The 18,705-nt window shown below is 43.8% G+C and overlaps 1 protein-coding gene across 4 annotated transcripts; it reads left to right on the top strand.

Annotated features, from left to right (window-relative positions):
- The first annotated feature begins 5,189 nt into the window (after positions 1 to 5,189).
- Positions 5,190 to 14,929, top strand: CLDND1 (claudin domain containing 1). 4 transcript variants are annotated; one of them, XM_075167146.1, is made up of 7 exons: positions 5,190 to 5,275; positions 5,850 to 6,027; positions 6,461 to 6,592; positions 10,491 to 10,789; positions 12,007 to 12,114; positions 12,498 to 12,635; positions 12,744 to 14,929. In XM_075167146.1, exons 4-7 carry the CDS (start codon positions 10,501 to 10,503, stop codon positions 12,962 to 12,964), a joined length of 756 nt encoding a protein of 251 aa, XP_075023247.1. In that variant the 5' UTR covers positions 5,190 to 5,275; positions 5,850 to 6,027; positions 6,461 to 6,592; positions 10,491 to 10,500; the 3' UTR covers positions 12,965 to 14,929. The 4 variants fall into 4 exon arrangements, with proteins under 4 accessions (XP_075023247.1, XP_075023227.1, XP_075023256.1 ...); XM_075167126.1 differs by having other exon boundaries at positions 10,488 to 10,789; positions 12,744 to 14,533; XM_075167136.1 differs by having other exon boundaries at positions 5,216 to 5,279; positions 10,488 to 10,789; positions 12,744 to 14,533.
- Positions 14,930 to 18,705: the final 3,776 nt, after the last annotated feature.

Here is an 18,705-nt window from a genome sequence, read left to right as displayed (position 1 = left end):
AGTAACTTTTTAAAAAGCTTAATGGAACCATAAAGATAAGCATATGTCTATGTATTCTTGTGTTTGCGGTTCCTCACTTTTTTGTCTCGCTGTAGTTTAAGAGCCTTACTTACTAAAATAAAAACTTAGATAGTAAACCTTTCCCAACAGGGATCAACTCTATTCTCTTGAATTTGCTCCTGAATTTGCTCTCTTGAGTGCTCTAAATAGACTTGTGGATGTTGCTGTGTGTTGCCATATTACAGATGTGACACTTCCTTACCTGGATGGAAGATTTGCAAAGATAATATGAAGCATTGTCATGAATAATGAAGTGATCTGTAATTATCCGAGTGAAGCAGCAGCAGGCGTATTTGTCGGTAGTCTGTAAGCCTTGTGGTTTTATTATGTGGCATTGATTCACTTAGGCCATCATGCAGGGTCTTACTCTTCCCAGAGCTCATTTCCCTGAGGTAGAGCCAAGCTCTCAAAAATACTCAGCATATGGAGGTTCCCTTCATAACACTTCTGCATAGACATTCCAGAAAGCTCAGCATGTGACGTGCTAAGATCCAAGAGATGTGGTGAGATGTTTTGTCACCAGGAGGACAGCTTCCATCCTCTCTTCAACCCCCTCCTAGATTTCCACAGCACTTTCCTCCTCCCAGACCTTGCCAGATATCTGTAAACCCTTTTCCCGAGCAAAATTTTCTGCTGAAGCAACAGCTACTGGCTTGGCTCGGGTGTATGTTCTTCCATTCGGGGTACCCATCTTGTCCAGCCCTTGACGAAGCTCTGAAAAAATGCAGCCGCTGGGTGCTGGCCGATTTTGAACCTGAAACTGAACCTAAAGCTTTTGTAACCACACACCCACAGCAGATGCTGTTATCGTGGCCGCGCATTTGGCCAGTTCTGCTTTAGAGCATATGTTTCTCTGATGGTCCTGCCTTTCTCAAATGCACTTGTGAAGTTTGTTGTGTCAGTGTTTGTACAGTTCCTTAAATCTTCCTCATAGGAAATGCTGAGGTATTTCCAACAGTAGCAAAGGAAAAGATTTCATGTCTTTGTTCACAGTTCTGTAAAGCTTGTGATACATGTATTACTGTAGCCTTCTAATTTTGTGGCAAATCAGTAAAAGAGATGCACAGCAGAACTATCTGCACAGGAAGTATTCAGGGTTGTTGATTTAGTTTGTTACACACACACACCCGCCCCCTTACAAATTTCTGCAATTGAAGCATTTCTGGTAGCAAGGTGTGGGTTTGGGGTTTTTTTGAATTTTTTTACATTCTCTATTTTACTGATAGTTTAAATGTGGTTTTATTCCAACTTGTACATGTGCTTTTATATAAGCACAGGCATCTATATAAGCTACGTATCTGTAAAGTATTAAAGATGATAAATGCTGAGAAGGAACAGAGGTTCATTTGGCTGTAAAAGAAAGTGTAGTAGTTTCTAAATGATTGTGCTTCAAAAACCTTCTGTGAGGAATAGAGATTTGTAAACCTAATTAAAAAAACAACCAAAAAAACCCACCAAATTGGCTGAAACTGCCCTACTATGCTATAACCTAGGTGAAGGCAGGCTCAGAGGTAACCAGATGAATGCATATCAACAGAAGTTTCACACGTGAACAAAGAGGAGAGGGTAGAACTGATTCAGGTAAAATTGTGGGCACTGAGACAATGCGTCGGGATAGGTTGAAGTAGTTTCATACTTAGAGCAGTGCTCTACAAAGTGTGGTACGGGAAGAAAATATTTTTTGTACACTTAATAAAATAAATATTTTATAAATATTGTTTATTTCCTCTTTATCTCGTCCTTTTTTAATTTATATTTTTGTGTATGTTTTATAATGTACATAACGTATTAGTATAGTAGTACATGTATATGATTTAAAAAAAACCCAACCATATAATAGGGGTGCATGCTCAAGAAGTTTTTACTGATGGGGTGCATGATAAAAAGGTTTGCAGACCGCTGACTTAGAGGACAAGTGGGTGTCATTAAAGCGAACCTGTACTATTCATCGTATTTGGAAGAAGCACATCGAGGTCTTCTCTCTGTGAAAATTATAATTAGGGTGGGGTTTTTTTAGCCTACCGTGTTCTGTGCCACAGATAGAAAAATACAGAAGGCAGAAATAAAGGGAGACTGTATGAAGAGATCGGAGGGGAATCCATGGGATTTTCTGGTCATTCTGGCTATGTGAAATGCTTATAGATGGTGCCTAAAACACAAAAACTAAAAATGCCCTTTTTATTATTACGACGAGAGTATTTGTTGGGAGAGGCAGTATCGTGTAGTAAATTAACTGGTAGTATTGGAAGAAACGGGCGGACTTTTGAACACCTTTTTTAGGTCTGAATCAATAACTCCTGAAGCGAATATGATATATGTGATATATGAAGAAGGTTTTTTCATTTCTGATCTCATTTCTCATCCTCTATCAACCTCATTTAATACAGATGGTGCCCCCTCCTACAAATGTTTGTTTATTTCCGTAGACTGTGAGAGCTAAAATAACACAAATTTTGTATGACACAATTTTTTTGCAACATACTAGGGTTTTCTTTGTTTTGTTTGCAGTGCTCTGATGTTAAACTCTTTGTCAGTGCCTGACAACTCCTGTTAGAGGTACTAACTAATGCACATGATCCAGGTCAGCTATCGAAGAAACTTCAGTTTTGCAAAAAGCAAGAACAGCATTTAAGCTATAGCCATCAGCGTTATTCCCGTAGTGCTTTCATGTGCAAACTGCCACAGTTTCTGCACAGTAAAGCAAACTTTTGCTTTGAAAACCTTCCCAAATGATCCTGTTCTGTAGCTAAACTGATCAACCAGTGGTTCTGCTGAGGCACACTGAGGATGTGTGAAAAGAAGAGAAAATGAAAAAAGATAGGTGTTAGCAATGAATGACTGTGCGTTCGTTTGTAATGTTTTTATTGGGTTACTCTTATTATATGGAGGGGTATTTTTCCAGGAAAAAAAAATCCAGGTGAAATCTGTAGAGAGTATTTGAAATTAACAAATAAAATGAAAACACATCTCTTCCCTCTGGCTGTTTTCGAGCAGCTGCACACATCATATTGATCAGGGCAGATTATGAAGAAGAGGCCACTGTAGTCTAATTCAATAATGAAAGTAGCAATGGCTGCAAAATTTTCCAGAATTGATTCTCATTTTTACGAGATTAGATCTTTTAGGAGAAAAACCTATAGACTTGCCAGTGTTAGATAATTCACTACGATTTACAGTAAACAGTTCCAATTCTGCTTACCCCATGGCTTAGAATACAGAGGGTTTTTGATTGTTTTTTTTTTCTTTTAATGTTTTCTAGCTTCAACTTCTGATCGTTTTGCCAGCTATACTGAAAAAACTATTACTGATTTTTTTGTTCCCTATTGCCATTACATGTATTTTATGGTCTTGCAACTCCTTAGCCCTCTCTTCAATAAATTAAATTGACTGACCTGTGATATATTTCACTGAGAGAGGTTTTCTAATCGCTCAGTGATTTTCATGTCCCTTTTCAGGTTTCTCTCTTACCAACATGTCAAAACTAGACACGCTATTTCAGCAGCCAGCAGCAACTCTACATGCGATACAACTTCTTTCCTCCTGGTGATTTCTGTTTATACGTCTGAGGTTGCAGGAAAGTTGGGTTTTTTTGGCCACAGCACCATCTTGGCAGTTGGTAATCCACTGTGGCCCGTTTGTCCTTTTCATTTTGTGCTTTCCAGGATAAAGTTTTATGTCAGGTAAGTATAGCCTCCACTCTTTGCTCTTAAATGAATGAGCTCATCGATGACCTTATTGAAATGCATGTTTGCTTGCCCCCGACTGCCAAATGATCAGGTCACCCTGTACCAGTGCCCTCTCATTATTTACCCTTCCCTCAGGCCTCGTGTCATCTGTGAAGTTTATTGGCAATACTCTACTTTCTTCTAGGCCATCAATAAAGATGTCAAATATTCTAGAGTCTAGTATAAATCCCAGTCAGACCCCAAATATGGCCTTGTAGACAGTTACATTATGAGGTGTTGGTGAGACGGTTCCATGATCTGGAAAGGTGGGATGTCTAGGCGGAGGTTTCTTAATTAAATATAATTTCTAATTATTTTTTAAAATAAAAAATTTTGTTTTGCCGCACCAAGTCGGAGAAGTTTCTTATATCACTGCTTTCACCTTTGCCATCCTAGCTTCTTGCCTCGCTGCAAAAATGCTTTCTGGCTGCTCTGGGAGAGGAGTTGGTTGGGATCGTTCCCCAGAAGTCCTCAGAGACGTGAAAACCTCGGACGTGATTCTGTTTTTTCTGAGTATTTGTTTGCTGGTTTGGAGGTTGGTAAAATCAAAACTGGGTGTGGTGGTCTCTCAGCCAGGGGAGTTGTTAACCACTTTTAAGAGTCCTCTTCTAATTTGCGTGGGTATGTGTGCAGGGATGGGGGGAAATGTCCAATTTGGGGCGTGGAGCCAGTGTTATAGATTCTTGCAATTTTTACTAAATCTTTTTTTTTCCTTACTTGGTGTTTTCCCAGGTCATTCAGCCAGGATATCGTGTCACCATTTTTACAAGCAATCGAGCAAAAAAGAAAGAAATGTGAGCCTTACGGCCGCAGGGAGAGACCAAATAATTGAAATTGCGGAAACAAGAGTTTGCAAAGTGTTTCTGTAAAAGCTCATGGCTGCTACAGCAGGGACAGGACGCTGGGACCATGACTCCAGATGCCCAAGTGCCCGTGTCTCGCAGGTGTGCAATTTCGGCATTAACCCGCGCTGCGCCGCAGGCCGGAGCAGGGCGGTGCGAGGCGCGGTGCTGAGGTGCGGAGGCGCGGGGCTGGGCCGCCGCAGTTGGAGCCGAGCCGCGCCTGTGCCAGCGGCGGGGCCTCTGCCTTGGGGCCTGCAAGTGTCGGCGGGGTGACAGGCACCAGGCGCCCTGCGGACACACCGCTGGCCGAGGGGAGGAGGCGAGGTGGGTTGCCCGGCGGCGGGCGCTGGGGAAGCCGGTGGGCGTCGAAAGGTGAGGGTCGGCCGCCCCGGAGGCGGCGGGAGACTACAGCTCCCAGCCGCCATCGCGACGGTGGCGCAGGGGCGGGGCGACGTGGAGAACTACAACTCCCATGGTGCCGCAGGGCCCGTGCGTCGTCCCGTTCCGGAAGAGGGCGGCAGAACTACATCCCCCAGGGTGCCCCGCGCGGCGGAGAGGGGCGGGGCGCGGCGCTGCCCTGGCCCTGGGCACCGCGGGGCGGAAGCGGCGCGGCGGGGCCGGGCCGGGGGTGCGAGGCGGAGATGGGCGGTGGGTGAGGCGCCGCGCCGCGCCGGGCCGGGCCGGGGCAGATGTAACCGTTGAAGGGGGCGGTTGCTGAGTGTGGGAGGGGGCAGAGGGGTGGAGGGTCGAGGCGCTCTCCTCGGGTTTGCTGCCTGCCAGCGGCCCCGCCGGCGGCGCCCGGTGCCCCGGCGGCCCCTCCGGGCGGTCGCTCCCCCTCACAGGGCTGTCGCCTGAGAGGCCGGAGCGGGGGCGGCGGCGGTCGGCCTGGCCCGGGCCTCGTCCTGGCGGCGGGGGGGTGAAGGGTGTCGGCACCGCTTGGGAGGCTGCGGCCGGTGCCGGTGGCGGAGCGCGGCCCGGGTAGCCGACCGGCTGTGGGGCTCCGCCTTTGCACGGGCGAGAGCCGTTCGTACGGTCACTTACCCCGGCGGCTGCCTGTCCGCCCGTGTGCTGGATTGATCCTGGTGGGGCATGGTGCTGTTGGCCTGAGGGCTTTTGAAATAATTCTTTTTTTGTCTTAATGAGTAACACTGGGAGATTTCTGTGAAATAATTTCAAAGTGAAATGATGATCTCAAACTACTTGGTTTGCTTTCTACTTCTAGATCACTTTTTGTGAACTGGTGGTGTTGAAGAAACTGAATGAATGGAACAGTTAAGGCAGATAGGAAGTTTGTGTTTCATGCTCTTCGCTTGCCACAAGACACAAACAACGCTGTGTCTCTGAAGTGACCTGCAATCGTTGGAGCTGTGTCTACTGAGGGACTCTGAGGACCTCTGAAGGTAAAAAAAGTGGTTGGCAGCAGTCTTTCCTAACCCTCCGTTGCCCTGAGTATTAAAAGGAGGATCCTGTTCAGTAGTGTTGCCAGCCCTCTTCCCACATTTACATCTTCTTTTAGGCCTTCTGCCTATTCTGCTTTTCCAAAGAGCAGTCAGATCGCAAGTATGTTTTCTGAAAAAATGCCAACAAACGCAGTCTTACTCTTTTGTGATGTCAGGTAAAAGGACTTTCTTAAATGTGGTGGCCCACTGTTGGCTGAAGGGTGCGATCGCTGTAACAGGATAAAAAATATGCATATTTTTGTATTCCCCTCTGCTATGGTACAGTAACTTCTTAAAATGCTTATCTGTTTTCCAGTCTTACAGTTGATTTTTTTTTGCCGGAATACTTGATTTTGTGCTGTTCTGTGTTTTTTCTTTTTCTACACTACTGAAGCTGGTGAAGGGTCTGGAGCACAAGTCTTATGAGGATTGACTAAGGGAACTGGGACTGTTTACTCTGGAGAAGAGGAGGCTCAGGGGAGACCTTATCGTGCTCTACGACTACCTGGAAGGAGGTTGTAGTGAGGTGGGTGTTGGCCTCTTCTCCTAGCGATAGGATGAGAGGAAATGGCCTCAAGTTGCACCAAGGGACATTTAGATTGGACATTAGGAGAAATTTCTTCACCGAAAGGGTTGTCAAGCATTGGAACAGGCTGCCCAGGGAAGTGGTTGAGTCACCAATCCTGGAAGTATTTAAAAGACGTGTAGATGTGGTGCTTAGGGACATGGTTTAGTGGGCATGGTGGTGTTGGGTTGACGGTTGGACTGGATGATCTTAGAGGTCTTTTCCAACCTTAATGATTCCATGATTCTACGACTTGCCCCTTTCCCCCCCGCCCTTCTGTGAAGTGCACGCATCTAGTCATTCCTTTGGATGTTGCTGCTAGTTTGGCCTTTGCCTTCTCTTTTATGAGCTAGTGCTTTGAAATTTTTATGTGTCTCACTTCTTTCAAAAATGAGTATAATATCCTGTGAAGCACTTCTGCTTGAGTGCGTGTTTACTGCTGCGTTGTGTTGTCTTATATTCATTGCACAGCTTAATTTCAGCCATAACTTGTTTGAAATAGCTTCTACTGTTAGAATAAAATGTGCTGGCAGTGCCACAGGAACAAACCTTTTGTAAAAACAATGAAGGTTCTTGCTGGCAGCCTATAAAGGGCAAAGTATTTCCATTTATTATCAATCTTTATGTCTTTATAATTAATGTCATCTTCAGTAGTAGTAATGTTATTTTTTAGTAAGTAAGCTTATTCTAAGGCACCCCTTACATATTGTCCTGCATAGAACCTTTTGCAAAGCGTGGCATAATCTCATAAACATGCAGTTTCTTTCTTCACGGTCTTCTCTGGTAACTCTTTCTTACTGACTATGCTTACTACTCCCACTGAGTTCTGCCTGGGGCTGGAAGGATGGTTCTCGCTTTAACAGAGCAAAGGACGCCTCGTTTAAGTGGGGGTGTGTCTGCTGTAAATGAAGATGCATTGGATATACACAGTGAATGGGCAGGGTAGTCAAGTCTACCACACTGTGTCAGGAAGAACTTCTAGTTCGAAATTTGCCTAAAGTATCGTAGAGTTCTTCATCTCTTCTGTAAGTAGTTGAAGTGTTAGGCAGAAGCATTGAGGGGACCTTTATAATGAGAAGTCGGGGGTGTGCTCTTACCCTGGCACTGTCTTGTCCATACGGAAAATCCATGTGTGTTCTTTCTGGGACAAATGCCACACAAAGCGACCCGCTAGATTTTGAGGACTGTAGCCACCTCAGCTGCTTTCTGCCTATCCCTGGAGCTGTGCATTTCAAGGATAGAACGTCAGTAGATAGCCATGTCCCTTTTACAAAGTGGGTAATGAACACTGGACAGTGCTTTAATTTACTGTTTGATTTTGTAACCCTTCATTTTGCTTGTGAACTGCTCTTGGTTGCCAGCTGACATCAACTCTGCCAAGTCCACTGTATGCCAACGCACAGAAGGCTGGCCAGAAGCGTGTGGTTGTGTTTTAATGATGCTCTGATAGGGATATTTCCAGCACCAGTGTTCTGCACCTGGCAGCAGGGATGTTGTATCTGAAAGTAAGATTTTTCTGAGCCAGTTGTTTTCTTTCTGTATGTTAGGTACAAAGTTGATAGGACTCTGTTATTGTAAGCATTTGTATTAAAAGGCAATGGCAGCAAACCAATGGCCCAATAATGTCCTGCTTACGTTCTTTTTTGCCAGGCAGTACTCTGAGGATGGAGGTTGTAGGTTCTTGCGATTCCTCCTTCCAGAGAGAGCCCTTTCTAAAGAGAGGAGTCTGTTGCAGAGGGTTCCTCTTGCAGTGAATGTGACTGCAATATAGTGGAAAATCCAGACCAGCCTGCTCGCTAGCCTGTTCTGCTGCTTGCCCTGAGAGTGAGTTCCCAGAGGATCTGCTCAGCTCTGAGCTCAGCTGGGCAGAAGCCAGACAACACAGCTTGGGCCCTGGAGATGCCAAACTTCCCTGTTTGCTTTGTGAGAAGTTTGTGAAGGGGAGGGGAGCCCGCAGTGAACTCAGTGGGGATGAATAGTGAGGTCAGCCCTATACAGCAACTTGCTCTCTCCCTATTCTGCTCATCCAGTGTCCTGTGTACCTTGAGCTAGATGCTAGGGTATTGAAGGAGAATGGAGGTACATAACCAAGAATTAAACACTGCACAGAGTATTTGCTTTCAAGTCTGGACTTGATTCCATGTCTTCTAGATAAACAAGCCCAGATACAATCCCTCTCAATATTTGTCCTAGCTTATGAAAGTTCACAGCTTGAGGATTATTATTTAAGTATAGTTGTGGTATGCAAACTTCGCAGTATTTTAAATGGATGGTGCTTGTTAGTTCACCAAAAATCAGTTCTATTCTTACTCATTGCTAAGGATGCAGTTAAATGAGGCGTACTCTCTGTAATATCCCTCCTTGAATATGGAAATTAAGCACAGGGGATGATACGGGTACACATCATCTCTCCTCTCCAACCCTGTTAGCCAGTTTCAGCCAAACAGAGGAGCGGATGGGAGGGAACAGAAATAAGAATGGCATTGTTAGCAGCAAATATCGGTGCCTTTGAAACTCCCTGCTTTAATTTGCATCTTGTTTCATAGTTCAGAATTTCTTATTGGCAGGTCTGACTTGAGCCCACATGTTTTTCTTTGTGAATGGTGTGTTTTAAGGCATTTGCTCCTTCCACTTGCGGTTCATTCAGTTGCAAAGAAGCTAGACCAAAATATTTTGATCAAAGTATGTGGGAGAAGGGAGGTAGAACAAGCAATAGACAAGAGCTGATTAGATAGTAGCTCATGTAAACAGACTGACTTTAGCTGCTGAGTTAACTTCAATTGTTTTCTTTTTTTTTGGTTTTTTTGGCAAGTGCATCAAGCCTGATTCATCGTAATCCATAAATTTAATCAGGCACAGAAAACGCATGAGCACAACAGGCATCTGAGAGTCTTCTGACATGTTGCACTATCCGCAAAACATTCCATGTATTAACAATCAATTACTCATTAAAGTCACAGTATTGTCATAAGCGTAAGCCTGTGTGGTATCTGTATTTTTCCCTGCCTCCTTTGACCCTGAATTTACATCGTTTGCGAGCATGACCCTGCAAAGGAGGGCATAAATGACTCCTAATACAGGGAGCCAGAGCAAGGTCCTCATGCCAGCACATGAAGGCCTTTCAGTTTTGGGAGCAGAGCTCTTGTCGTCTTGTTCCCATGGAACAGGGCACCACCCCTGCATTGTTTTAGTTCTTCAGAAGTACCACTGTATGTATTGTGGCATTATTGCAGCATTTATTGTAATTTCCAACTTTGACTTTCAGTGCTTCCTTTGTGTTCTGTCTCTAGTGCCTAGATACATTTCTCTGCTTCCCTAAAGGCGTTCTGGCATCTTGCAATGGCTGCCCTTTGTAAAGAGTCTAGAAGAGCTTTTTTGGCATGCTTGTAGTTCTTATCTTTGCTGTAAACACAAGCTGTGAAAGCTGTGTGGGATGGCAGGCTAAAAATAACTTCTACCCTTGGTAATCTCTTAAGGAAAGATAAGTCTTCTGCCTGGGCGCTGTGGATGGATTCTCTGCGGTTCCCTGCAGTCAGGATCACAAATGGCAGCGAGCTGTGCCATCTGCTTTGGGGGCAGAGTTGCTGTTGCTCTGTCAGTTGCTGTCTCAGAGAGAGCAGCTAGCGCAGCGTGGCTGGGAGAAGGGCAATGTCCATGCCTTCAACTTGCAGATCCAGCGGATGCTGACTAGTACTGTAGACTTGCTCAGTTGTTCCTTTGATTCCAGCATGTTGGAAAAGGAAGACGTGCATATCCTGAGGGGACATTGCATAAGAGGAATGAGTTTGACACTGCTAGGATAACTTTGCATTTACTGTCAGAGGAGTTACTCACTTGGCCCTCTCTTTCCTTACAGCAGCAAGGGCGCAATGATGGATAATCGTTTTGCTACAGCGCTAGTAATTGCTTGTGTTCTCAGCCTCATCTCCACCATCTATATGGCAGCTTCCATTGGCACAGACTTTTGGTACGAATACCACACCCTGTCCCCAGCTGAGAATGTTAGTGAAGCTGGTAGGAGCATCTGGGAGGAATTTGTCAGCGAAGAGGCAGATGAGAAGACCTACACAGACGCGCTCTTCCGGTGCAACGGCACGGTTGGATTGTGGCGGAGGTGTATCACTGTACCCAAAAACTCTCACTGGTACAGCCCACCAGGTATCTACAGAGCAATTAACATTTCCCTAGCTTGCCTGGGGTGGTATGTGCTAACTTCCTCACAACATATTCATGCCACTTTGTTCCTCCAGAAGGCTTATTTCTAGCTTATGTGGGTTTTTTTAATAAAGACAGTCTAAATTTTTAAAGAAGCGAAAAGCAAAATGGTCTGCGGCCATCAGTGCTACAGATTCTGGATTTGACACATTTGACTTGATCTAAATTCAGTCTGGTATAACTTGATTTTCTTTTGCATCTGCTGTCCAACTGGGGATACAGTTATAGTTGCTCTGCCAGTCACTGTCTTTTTAGGAGAGGTCCTGGGATCCAGCAATGGCATAAAGATACTACTTTATCAAGGTAGTATCTTTTTTAGCTAGTCATTTATTTTGCTCATGTGTCACAAATGTCTCACTGTTGCATCAGCACATTTTTGACTCGTTGTACCATAGCGCTGGGTATAGAATGAAATATTTGTATTCTTTTTCATAATGGTTGGGGGCTAAAAAAGTGTGGTGAGCAATTATTTTAATTGCTTCAAAGTAGATTTTGGACACATATTATGTGTGTGAAGCCCTTCATTTTGAACCCTTTAAAAAAAATGTACTTTCAAACACTTTTTATGGAGAAAAAACATTATATGAAATACTGGGTTTTTTTTTTCTCTAATGAAAATACTTATTTTAGAAGACACTTAAACCAGCTCTGCTCAATAGTATTCTCAAAGCAAAATCTGAGGCATAAAAGGGGAGAAATTTAGTATAAAGAAGCAAATATTTTCAGTTCTTTAAATAGTCCTTCCTATCCGTTTCTGAATGAATTGTTTAGTACGATACTACATTCTGCACATGGAGATAAGCACAGTTCAGTTAAGCAACTCTGAGTACAAGAATATGTAACAACGTAGGTGAGCATCATATGCCACATTTCTTTCCCAATCTGTCAAGCATGGCCCATTTGTCTATGGATAACCCAGGTAAGCTTGACAATTCTGCATGTTCGAATGCCCTCCCTCATTGTAGTAACTAGGTTATGCTAACTACTATGATAAGGCATCCTACAGATCTGTTCTGAGAGGTAATTTTTTCTCTAAAATGTTTTTTTCTGTAAAATTTTTTCTCTGAGGATCTTTCCAGCTTAAAGGGTTGGGAAAGGAGGAATTGAAGGCGGGGATGGGAGGGAGACACCTAATGGTAATTTTTTCTTTTCCCCCCCAGAAACCGATATGACTACAAACTGCATCAGTTTTTCCCTCTCTGATCAGTTTATGGAAAAGTACATAGAGCCTGGAAATCACAATAGCGGCACAGATTTGAATCGAACTTGTAAGTTTGTCTCACTTCTGGCAGGTAAACAAGGAGGATGAAAAAAAAGACGTTTCTCAAATACAGTCACTAGTGAGGGAAGCATCTGTATCTTGCTCTGCTTTGTTTTTTTTTCCCCCCTTCACAGTAGCACAGGCAGTAGGTCAAAGTTTAAAAGGAAAACTTCAGTGCTTTAGCAAAGGTTTTGCCCATGAATGCAGTACAGAAATTTGAGAGTTAACAAATGAAGTTCTTCCTACTTTAGTGGGGCCTTTGGTCCTTTTTAGCTGTGAATGTAGAGTGACGAAGCAGTAGCAGTGTGGGTAGAAGGGAATATAGGATGGTGGGAGAAGATCAGTTTCTAGCACATTTTCAACAAACTTTTGTATGTTTTTCACGTGCAGATCTCTGGCGATTGCAGTTTCTCCTGCCCTTTGTCAGCCTTGGCCTCATGTGTTTTGGGGCTCTGATTGGGCTCTGTGCTTGTGCCTGTCGCAGCCTTTACCCTGCCATTGCCACCGGAGTCCTCCATTTCCTAGCAGGTAGGTCTCCTGCCATCCACCACTGACCCTCCCTCCTCCAGAAGCTCATAGTGACCCCCAGAGCACTTCAACGGTGAGCTCATTGCGCTTTACTGCTTCCTTCCCCAGGGCTTTGTACGCTGGGCCTCGTTGGCTGCTATGTAGCTGGGATTGAGCTGCTCCATAAGAAGCTGCCCCTGCCTGATGACGTGAGGGGTGAATTTGGCTGGTCCTTCTGCCTAGCCTGTGTCTCGGCACCTTTGCAGTTTATGGCAGCTGCTCTTTTCATCTGGGCGGCTCGCACCAACAGAAAGGAATTCACTCTCTTGAAAGCGTACCGTGTAGCATAAGTGCTGCTACCAAAGTATTGGGTTTCCGTGTTATAGCCTCTTCTCCCCCCAACCCTTACTACTTTTTTGTTTTAGTCAAAATTTTACCTTCTATTGCATGCTTCTTGCCAGTTGAGACAATTTAGCCTGCAGGCCCTGAAGACAGAGACCTCTGGGCTAAATGAGCAAACGCTGCCAGAAGTCTGCAGAACTTGAACAGGTTTTTAAATTGTTTGGGTTTTTTTAATAATTATTGTTTTTTAAGCTTCATTTGGGTTTTGAATATCCCCTTAGTTAGGTGTACATGCTCCTTCCTAATTTTATTGCCCTGTCAGCCTGGAGGAAATAGGAGTGGTCGTGTGGGGTGGAGGAAAGATAGGAAAAGAAAAGAGGCAGGTAGGCAAAAATGGGAACCTCAGTGCACAAAATAATAAATAATCAGGAGCTGTCTGCTGTGTGACCCAAGCAGGCAGTCCTACAGAGAGCACCCAAGAGACATGGGGGAACTCGGAAACCTCCGTTGTGGAAATACGGTAGCTAAATCAGTCCTGTAGCTTCGCTTTGGGTCTCTTATTCTCACTAGTTTGCTACTTTCTGTGGCTTCTGCCAAAACGGATGCAGGCAGAGCAGCCGGCTGCGGGAGGGCCTGCACAGCGCAGCATCCTGAAGGAGACTCTGTGCTCGCGTTTGCCAAGGAGTGGGATACGTTGGCCCATGTGGAGCTTTGTGCTGCTCTAGCTACACTGCTTCCAGGACCCAGGCTAGTTTGGTATCTGCCCTATGTGTGATTGTGCACTCTAATCTTAACTTGTGGTGCTTTTGCTTGCTGTGAAATAAGGCTTTCCTCTCTCTTGTGTTGAAAACGACCCTTCACAAGTTTTTTGGTTTTAATTTAGTTTAGTATATGTGTGTATATGTACATATATAAACTTAACTTTTTTTAAAGCTCACCTATTTATCCTATATAGCACACAACAGGGTTTTTTTAAAAGGTGCTGCTCTTTTCCCATCTTGCCCCGAACCTATTGTTTAAATGAAATAATAAAAAAAAAGCTCAGAAATTTTCAGCGTTGCATGAATATGATGGGAGGGTGAGGGAATGGTCTGAAGTGAATTTTACTTGGGGAAAGAAAAGCCAATGTCTAGATTGTTCTCTGTTTTCAGGGAAATGTCACCAGAAATAAAGATGTTTGGTTAGATTTTTTTAAATTAAATTCTTGGGCTCCTGCTAACTTTAAGTTTTTTCCTGCCCATCATTGGGGGGTGCAACACCCCATAATTTCTAATTAGTTCACAGCTTCTGCTATCATTTCTTCTAAATTACTGCAACTCTAGCCAGACTGGGTGGCATGTCTTACCTAGAAAACAATGTTCCAAGTCTAAATTGTTTAATTCTGAGGCCTTAAATCTCCTTTTTTCCTTACTCCATGCTTGATAGAAGTATGTCTTAGAAGAAATAAATCCTGACAAAATGAATAAATCCGTGATGGCAAGGATTCTGTGAGATACTCTTGATGAGAATGACACAGAAATAGGTGTGTTTATCTCATGGCTGTTTTTTTAATTTTGTTTCGTGCTTTTTTTTTTTTTTTCCAGTAGGTGCTTCCACCCAGGCTGTCTTTGCTGGGTCAGCAAACAGCTCTAGTCACTAGTTCCCTGAAGAGCAGGGATATCTGCTAGTATCGTTTCTTCATGTTTTTTTATCATATGTGTGATGGCGATCAACGTACTTCTCCTTTTATCATCATCGTTGGAGTCTTTACAAAATGAAACAAGGATGATGATGAAAACCAGGATCACTGAAAAAGCAGCGGTAGGCCATTCAAGATAATCCTCTTTCTCTTGCTGTTGAGTAATTTTTCACCTTTCCTCCTAAACCAGCTTCTTTCCCTCTCTACAATGTCTGGGCCAATTCTAACCCAGTGAGAGAGGATGTGGTACTTTTGTGCAGTATCTGAGAGTATATTAAAATCTGTGCTGCTGATATGTACTGATACGGTGCTTTTTCAGAGTGATTAGTTATCTCTGACTTAATAAGTTATCTCTGACTTTAATAGATAAGACCTAACTGCTCAGCTTGTCTCGTTCCTCATTTGTCAGAAATACTAGGTCCTGCAAGCCTCAGCTCGGGTCAAAAGGACTGGAAGGTGCTATTCTGCACTTTGAGAGGAAACACTGCTGGTTATTTTATCTAGAACAGTTTGGGTTGGTTTTTTTTTTCCTTTTTTCAGGAGCTGGCAGAATAATAATATCTTGTGGTTTTAATCTGAGCAATGGGAATCCTGTGCGCTTGCTCTCTCTTGTATCAGACACCTGTTTTTCTGAAGTGTAAATAATCAGTTTTCAAATGTTAACATTCTTGCTTCCAGAAGAAGGATTGTTATGGAGAGAAAAGGGAATGTTAGCGGTGCTGTCAGTCCTTTCTTACCATTTTTAGTATGAGCAAAACCAAGATTGCCTGCTTTTGTCTTTGTCTCAGATAAATGCTGCTGGTTTTCTCTGCCCTGAAATGAAGAAAATAGGCTTTAATTTATCCTTGATTTGAACCAGTTAACTAAAATGAGGGTCACCCTTCAGGGTTTTTTTTTTCCTCTTCACTCTTGTGTAAAGATTTCTTCATCAGAATGGATTTCAGCAAGAAGCAGATTTCATACAGAAGGAGGACTATCCCTCTCCTGGGGTGATGGATCTGCATGTAGCTATCTTGCTTTGTAACCGTGTGCTTTGCTCAAGGTGTAAAGGGAGCAAGAAGAGTTCTTGGACTGCTGGCTTGGGTCCACTAAATGGTGTTCGAGGAGGACAGAAAAACAGTAGACACTGAAGATGGAGTAATTCTGTTAAAGAGAGATGATTAAGTGCAGTAACAGATACTGAGACAGATCTTGACCCAGAGTGTGTGGTACAGGCCCTTCACACTGGCAGTTCCTCATGCCACGTTCAGAGGTTGGCTGCGTTCAAGAGAAGCATGTGTGGTCACATACATATATGCAAATGCAGACACCCTTGCTCAAAAAAGTGAAGAGTGTTCCAACTCTGGAAGAAAGTGGTGAGATCAAAGGCTAATTGGCGTTTCTCAGTTTTTTGTGGTCTGACCATGGGAGATTGTGGACCATGGGAGAAGTGACCACTGGTTCAGTGTTGGAGATAGGGATGAGGCAGATACACACAGTGAGATCAAAAGAGTTGAAAAAAAGGGACGTCCTTGTGTGTCTGTGGGCACACAAGGGGAAATGGCACACATCTCTAACACTGTTGTATGGGCAGTGAAAGTGAAGAGAAGGCATATCAAAGGAAAAGGAGAAATAGTAGAGGAGGAGGAGGAATCCCATCAGACTGAGCATGAGAACTGAGGATGCTTGACACTGCATGGGAGCAAGCTCCCAGGACTCCAGCGTGAACTCCCTGTGTGCTGCTGCCTAGCCAGCGTAGCAAAGGCCAGACGCTGCTCCTCCACCACCACCACCTTCCTGCCCACCCACGGCGCCGTCACCGTGGCGGCATAAGCAAGTGGGTGAACTCTCCTCTTGTGCTTGTGAGAAGCCCATAAAAGTTCTGTCCCCCAAATCCGAGGTGGGCAAGCTGCATTTGTCCTTCAGACATGCCCCTACAACAATGTTTCTTCTTCACAGGCTTGGGCTCGTTTTCCTGCCAATGCTGTGAAACCACTGGGAAAGCAAGACTGGCAGAAAGCTGCACAGAGCAATAAAGTGTTTAGTCCAGGTAGCAGCTGCTGCTTATTTTTTTCTTGAAGTGACATTTTCTCTGTCCTCTCCCCCCGCTCCAGACAACTCTGGAAAGGGGCTGGTCAATGAAGCTGCGAAGAGGGGTTTTATTATTGTGCCTGTAAAGACAGCTCCCACTGGTATTAGAGGAGAGAGCGCTGGAAACAGGAGAATAGTCAATCCCATTTCCTTACTTTAATAAAAAAGCAATATAGAGCAGACAAAAAATTGCTTTGTTGTGTAAAGGGGACAGTTCGCCACTTGCAAAAGGAATAATATGTTGTGGGAGCAAGTGATAGCATAGTCTTGGGTGACCCAAGAGGCCCTTCTAATCTGTTGTCATGCCAGAAACGGTGTGGTGATCTAGTTTTCCTTCTGGATTGTGTGCTGGCCAGGTCCTCTCCTCATGGAAGGTCTGTTGCAGTCTTTCTGCTGTGGTGATAATGAATGCCTCCTCTCCCCTCATCTAAAATGCTCTGAAGTGTGTTTTGAGAAAGGTGTGTGGGGTTGTGGGGTTTTTTCTTTTCTTTGTCACTTATGGTCGGCACCAAGTTACGTATCAGCTCGCAGTCTGTCTTGCAGTGCTGTCTTAGTTCTGTGATTCAAGGCAATGACTTCTGAAAAGCTCTTTGCTGCTCCCTAGCATTGTGTGTACTCAGCCAGCACCTGCTATTCAAAAAGAAATTCTGAAATGTCAGCAGCTTGTCATCGTTATATCTTAGGCTGATTGTCCACCTCTATCTGTGTGTATTTCCTGCTTGAGTAGATAGAGTATCTCAACAGAGAGAGGATAACATCTTGAAGTGCTTCCCCTTCGCCCCCCCCCATTTCCTCAGGAATAGCTAGAGTTTGGTGCTATAGAGCTGCTTTGTAACCTGGTTTCTAATAGGAAAGGATCAAAAGCTTGCGTGTTTACTACTAACTCTTCTATTGCTGTAGAATGTTATTCTTGCCCTATATTTTTAAAGTACATCTTTCAAAACTAACAGAGTGCAAAGTGAAGCGTTTGTTCAAGTTACGGTTCAGATATATGACAGTAGAAGAATGGATACTCTGTAACTGGAAGACTGTATAGGTATCTGAAAATGGCAGTAACAGCCATATGCAAAATTACACTTAGCAAGCACCTCTCTGCCTCCTGATACATGCCAAGCCTTTATACAAACCGATGACCACTGAAAAAAATCTGACGGCAATAATGTATGCCACTCCTCCCTCTTCTCCTCCCTTCTAAAATTACCACTTTTAAAAATAACCATAGGGACAGTGTTTTATTTATTGATCAGGTTAGAGCAATGAGTGTCAGATGTTTCTGTGCTCCGTGCTTTCTGTGTACAGACAAGGGTGAAGATAGTAATTGATTTTTGCAGAGAGTCCAAGCATCTCTCTAGCCTTGGGTTTTCCAAGGTGAAGATTGAAAATTTTCAAGGCTAGTGATTTTTTTTTTAATAGCCTTCTTTCTTTCTCCAGCTTTCTCAAGTCTTTCATCTGCCTCTTTTAAAGTGACTCTTACATTAAATCGTTTTAGAATATTATCTTTTTTAGATTGATGTTTGAGAAGAAGATAATCTACTGTTGTATTTTTGTATCACTATCTCAGAAGAGGACACCCTTACATATGTAACTTTTTAATGGACCTACCCATTATACCTGTAATTTGGGCTAGTTCTCAATATCAGATGTGGGTATTTTCAAAAATTTGGACTACCTGTTAAAAATAAGATTGATCCAAACATGCTTAATAGCCTTTCAAAAAGTAATTAATGAGGGAGTGTTTCCAGAGCACTCTGTTAGCAAGGACTTCTTCTGTCCCATGTTATGACCTACCATGTGTCTGGGCCTGTACAATCAATGCTGAATGCATGTGAGTATATTCTGCCACACATTGACTTGATTGAGCTGTGGTTGAGGACCATTCCCTCACCTTTGTAACTTCACCTTTCATCATCCTCGTGATACAAGGGGTTACACTACAATGCCTCTGTTATTAGAAAGATGGAAAAGGCCCGTGAAGAAGCAGCACGTGGTCTCTTTGTGGAA

This window comes from Calonectris borealis, chromosome 1 (genome assembly GCF_964195595.1).
Source record: "Calonectris borealis chromosome 1, bCalBor7.hap1.2, whole genome shotgun sequence".
Classification (NCBI taxonomy): Eukaryota; Metazoa; Chordata; class Aves; order Procellariiformes; family Procellariidae; genus Calonectris; species Calonectris borealis.
This window is presented reverse-complemented; position numbering and strand designations above follow the sequence as displayed.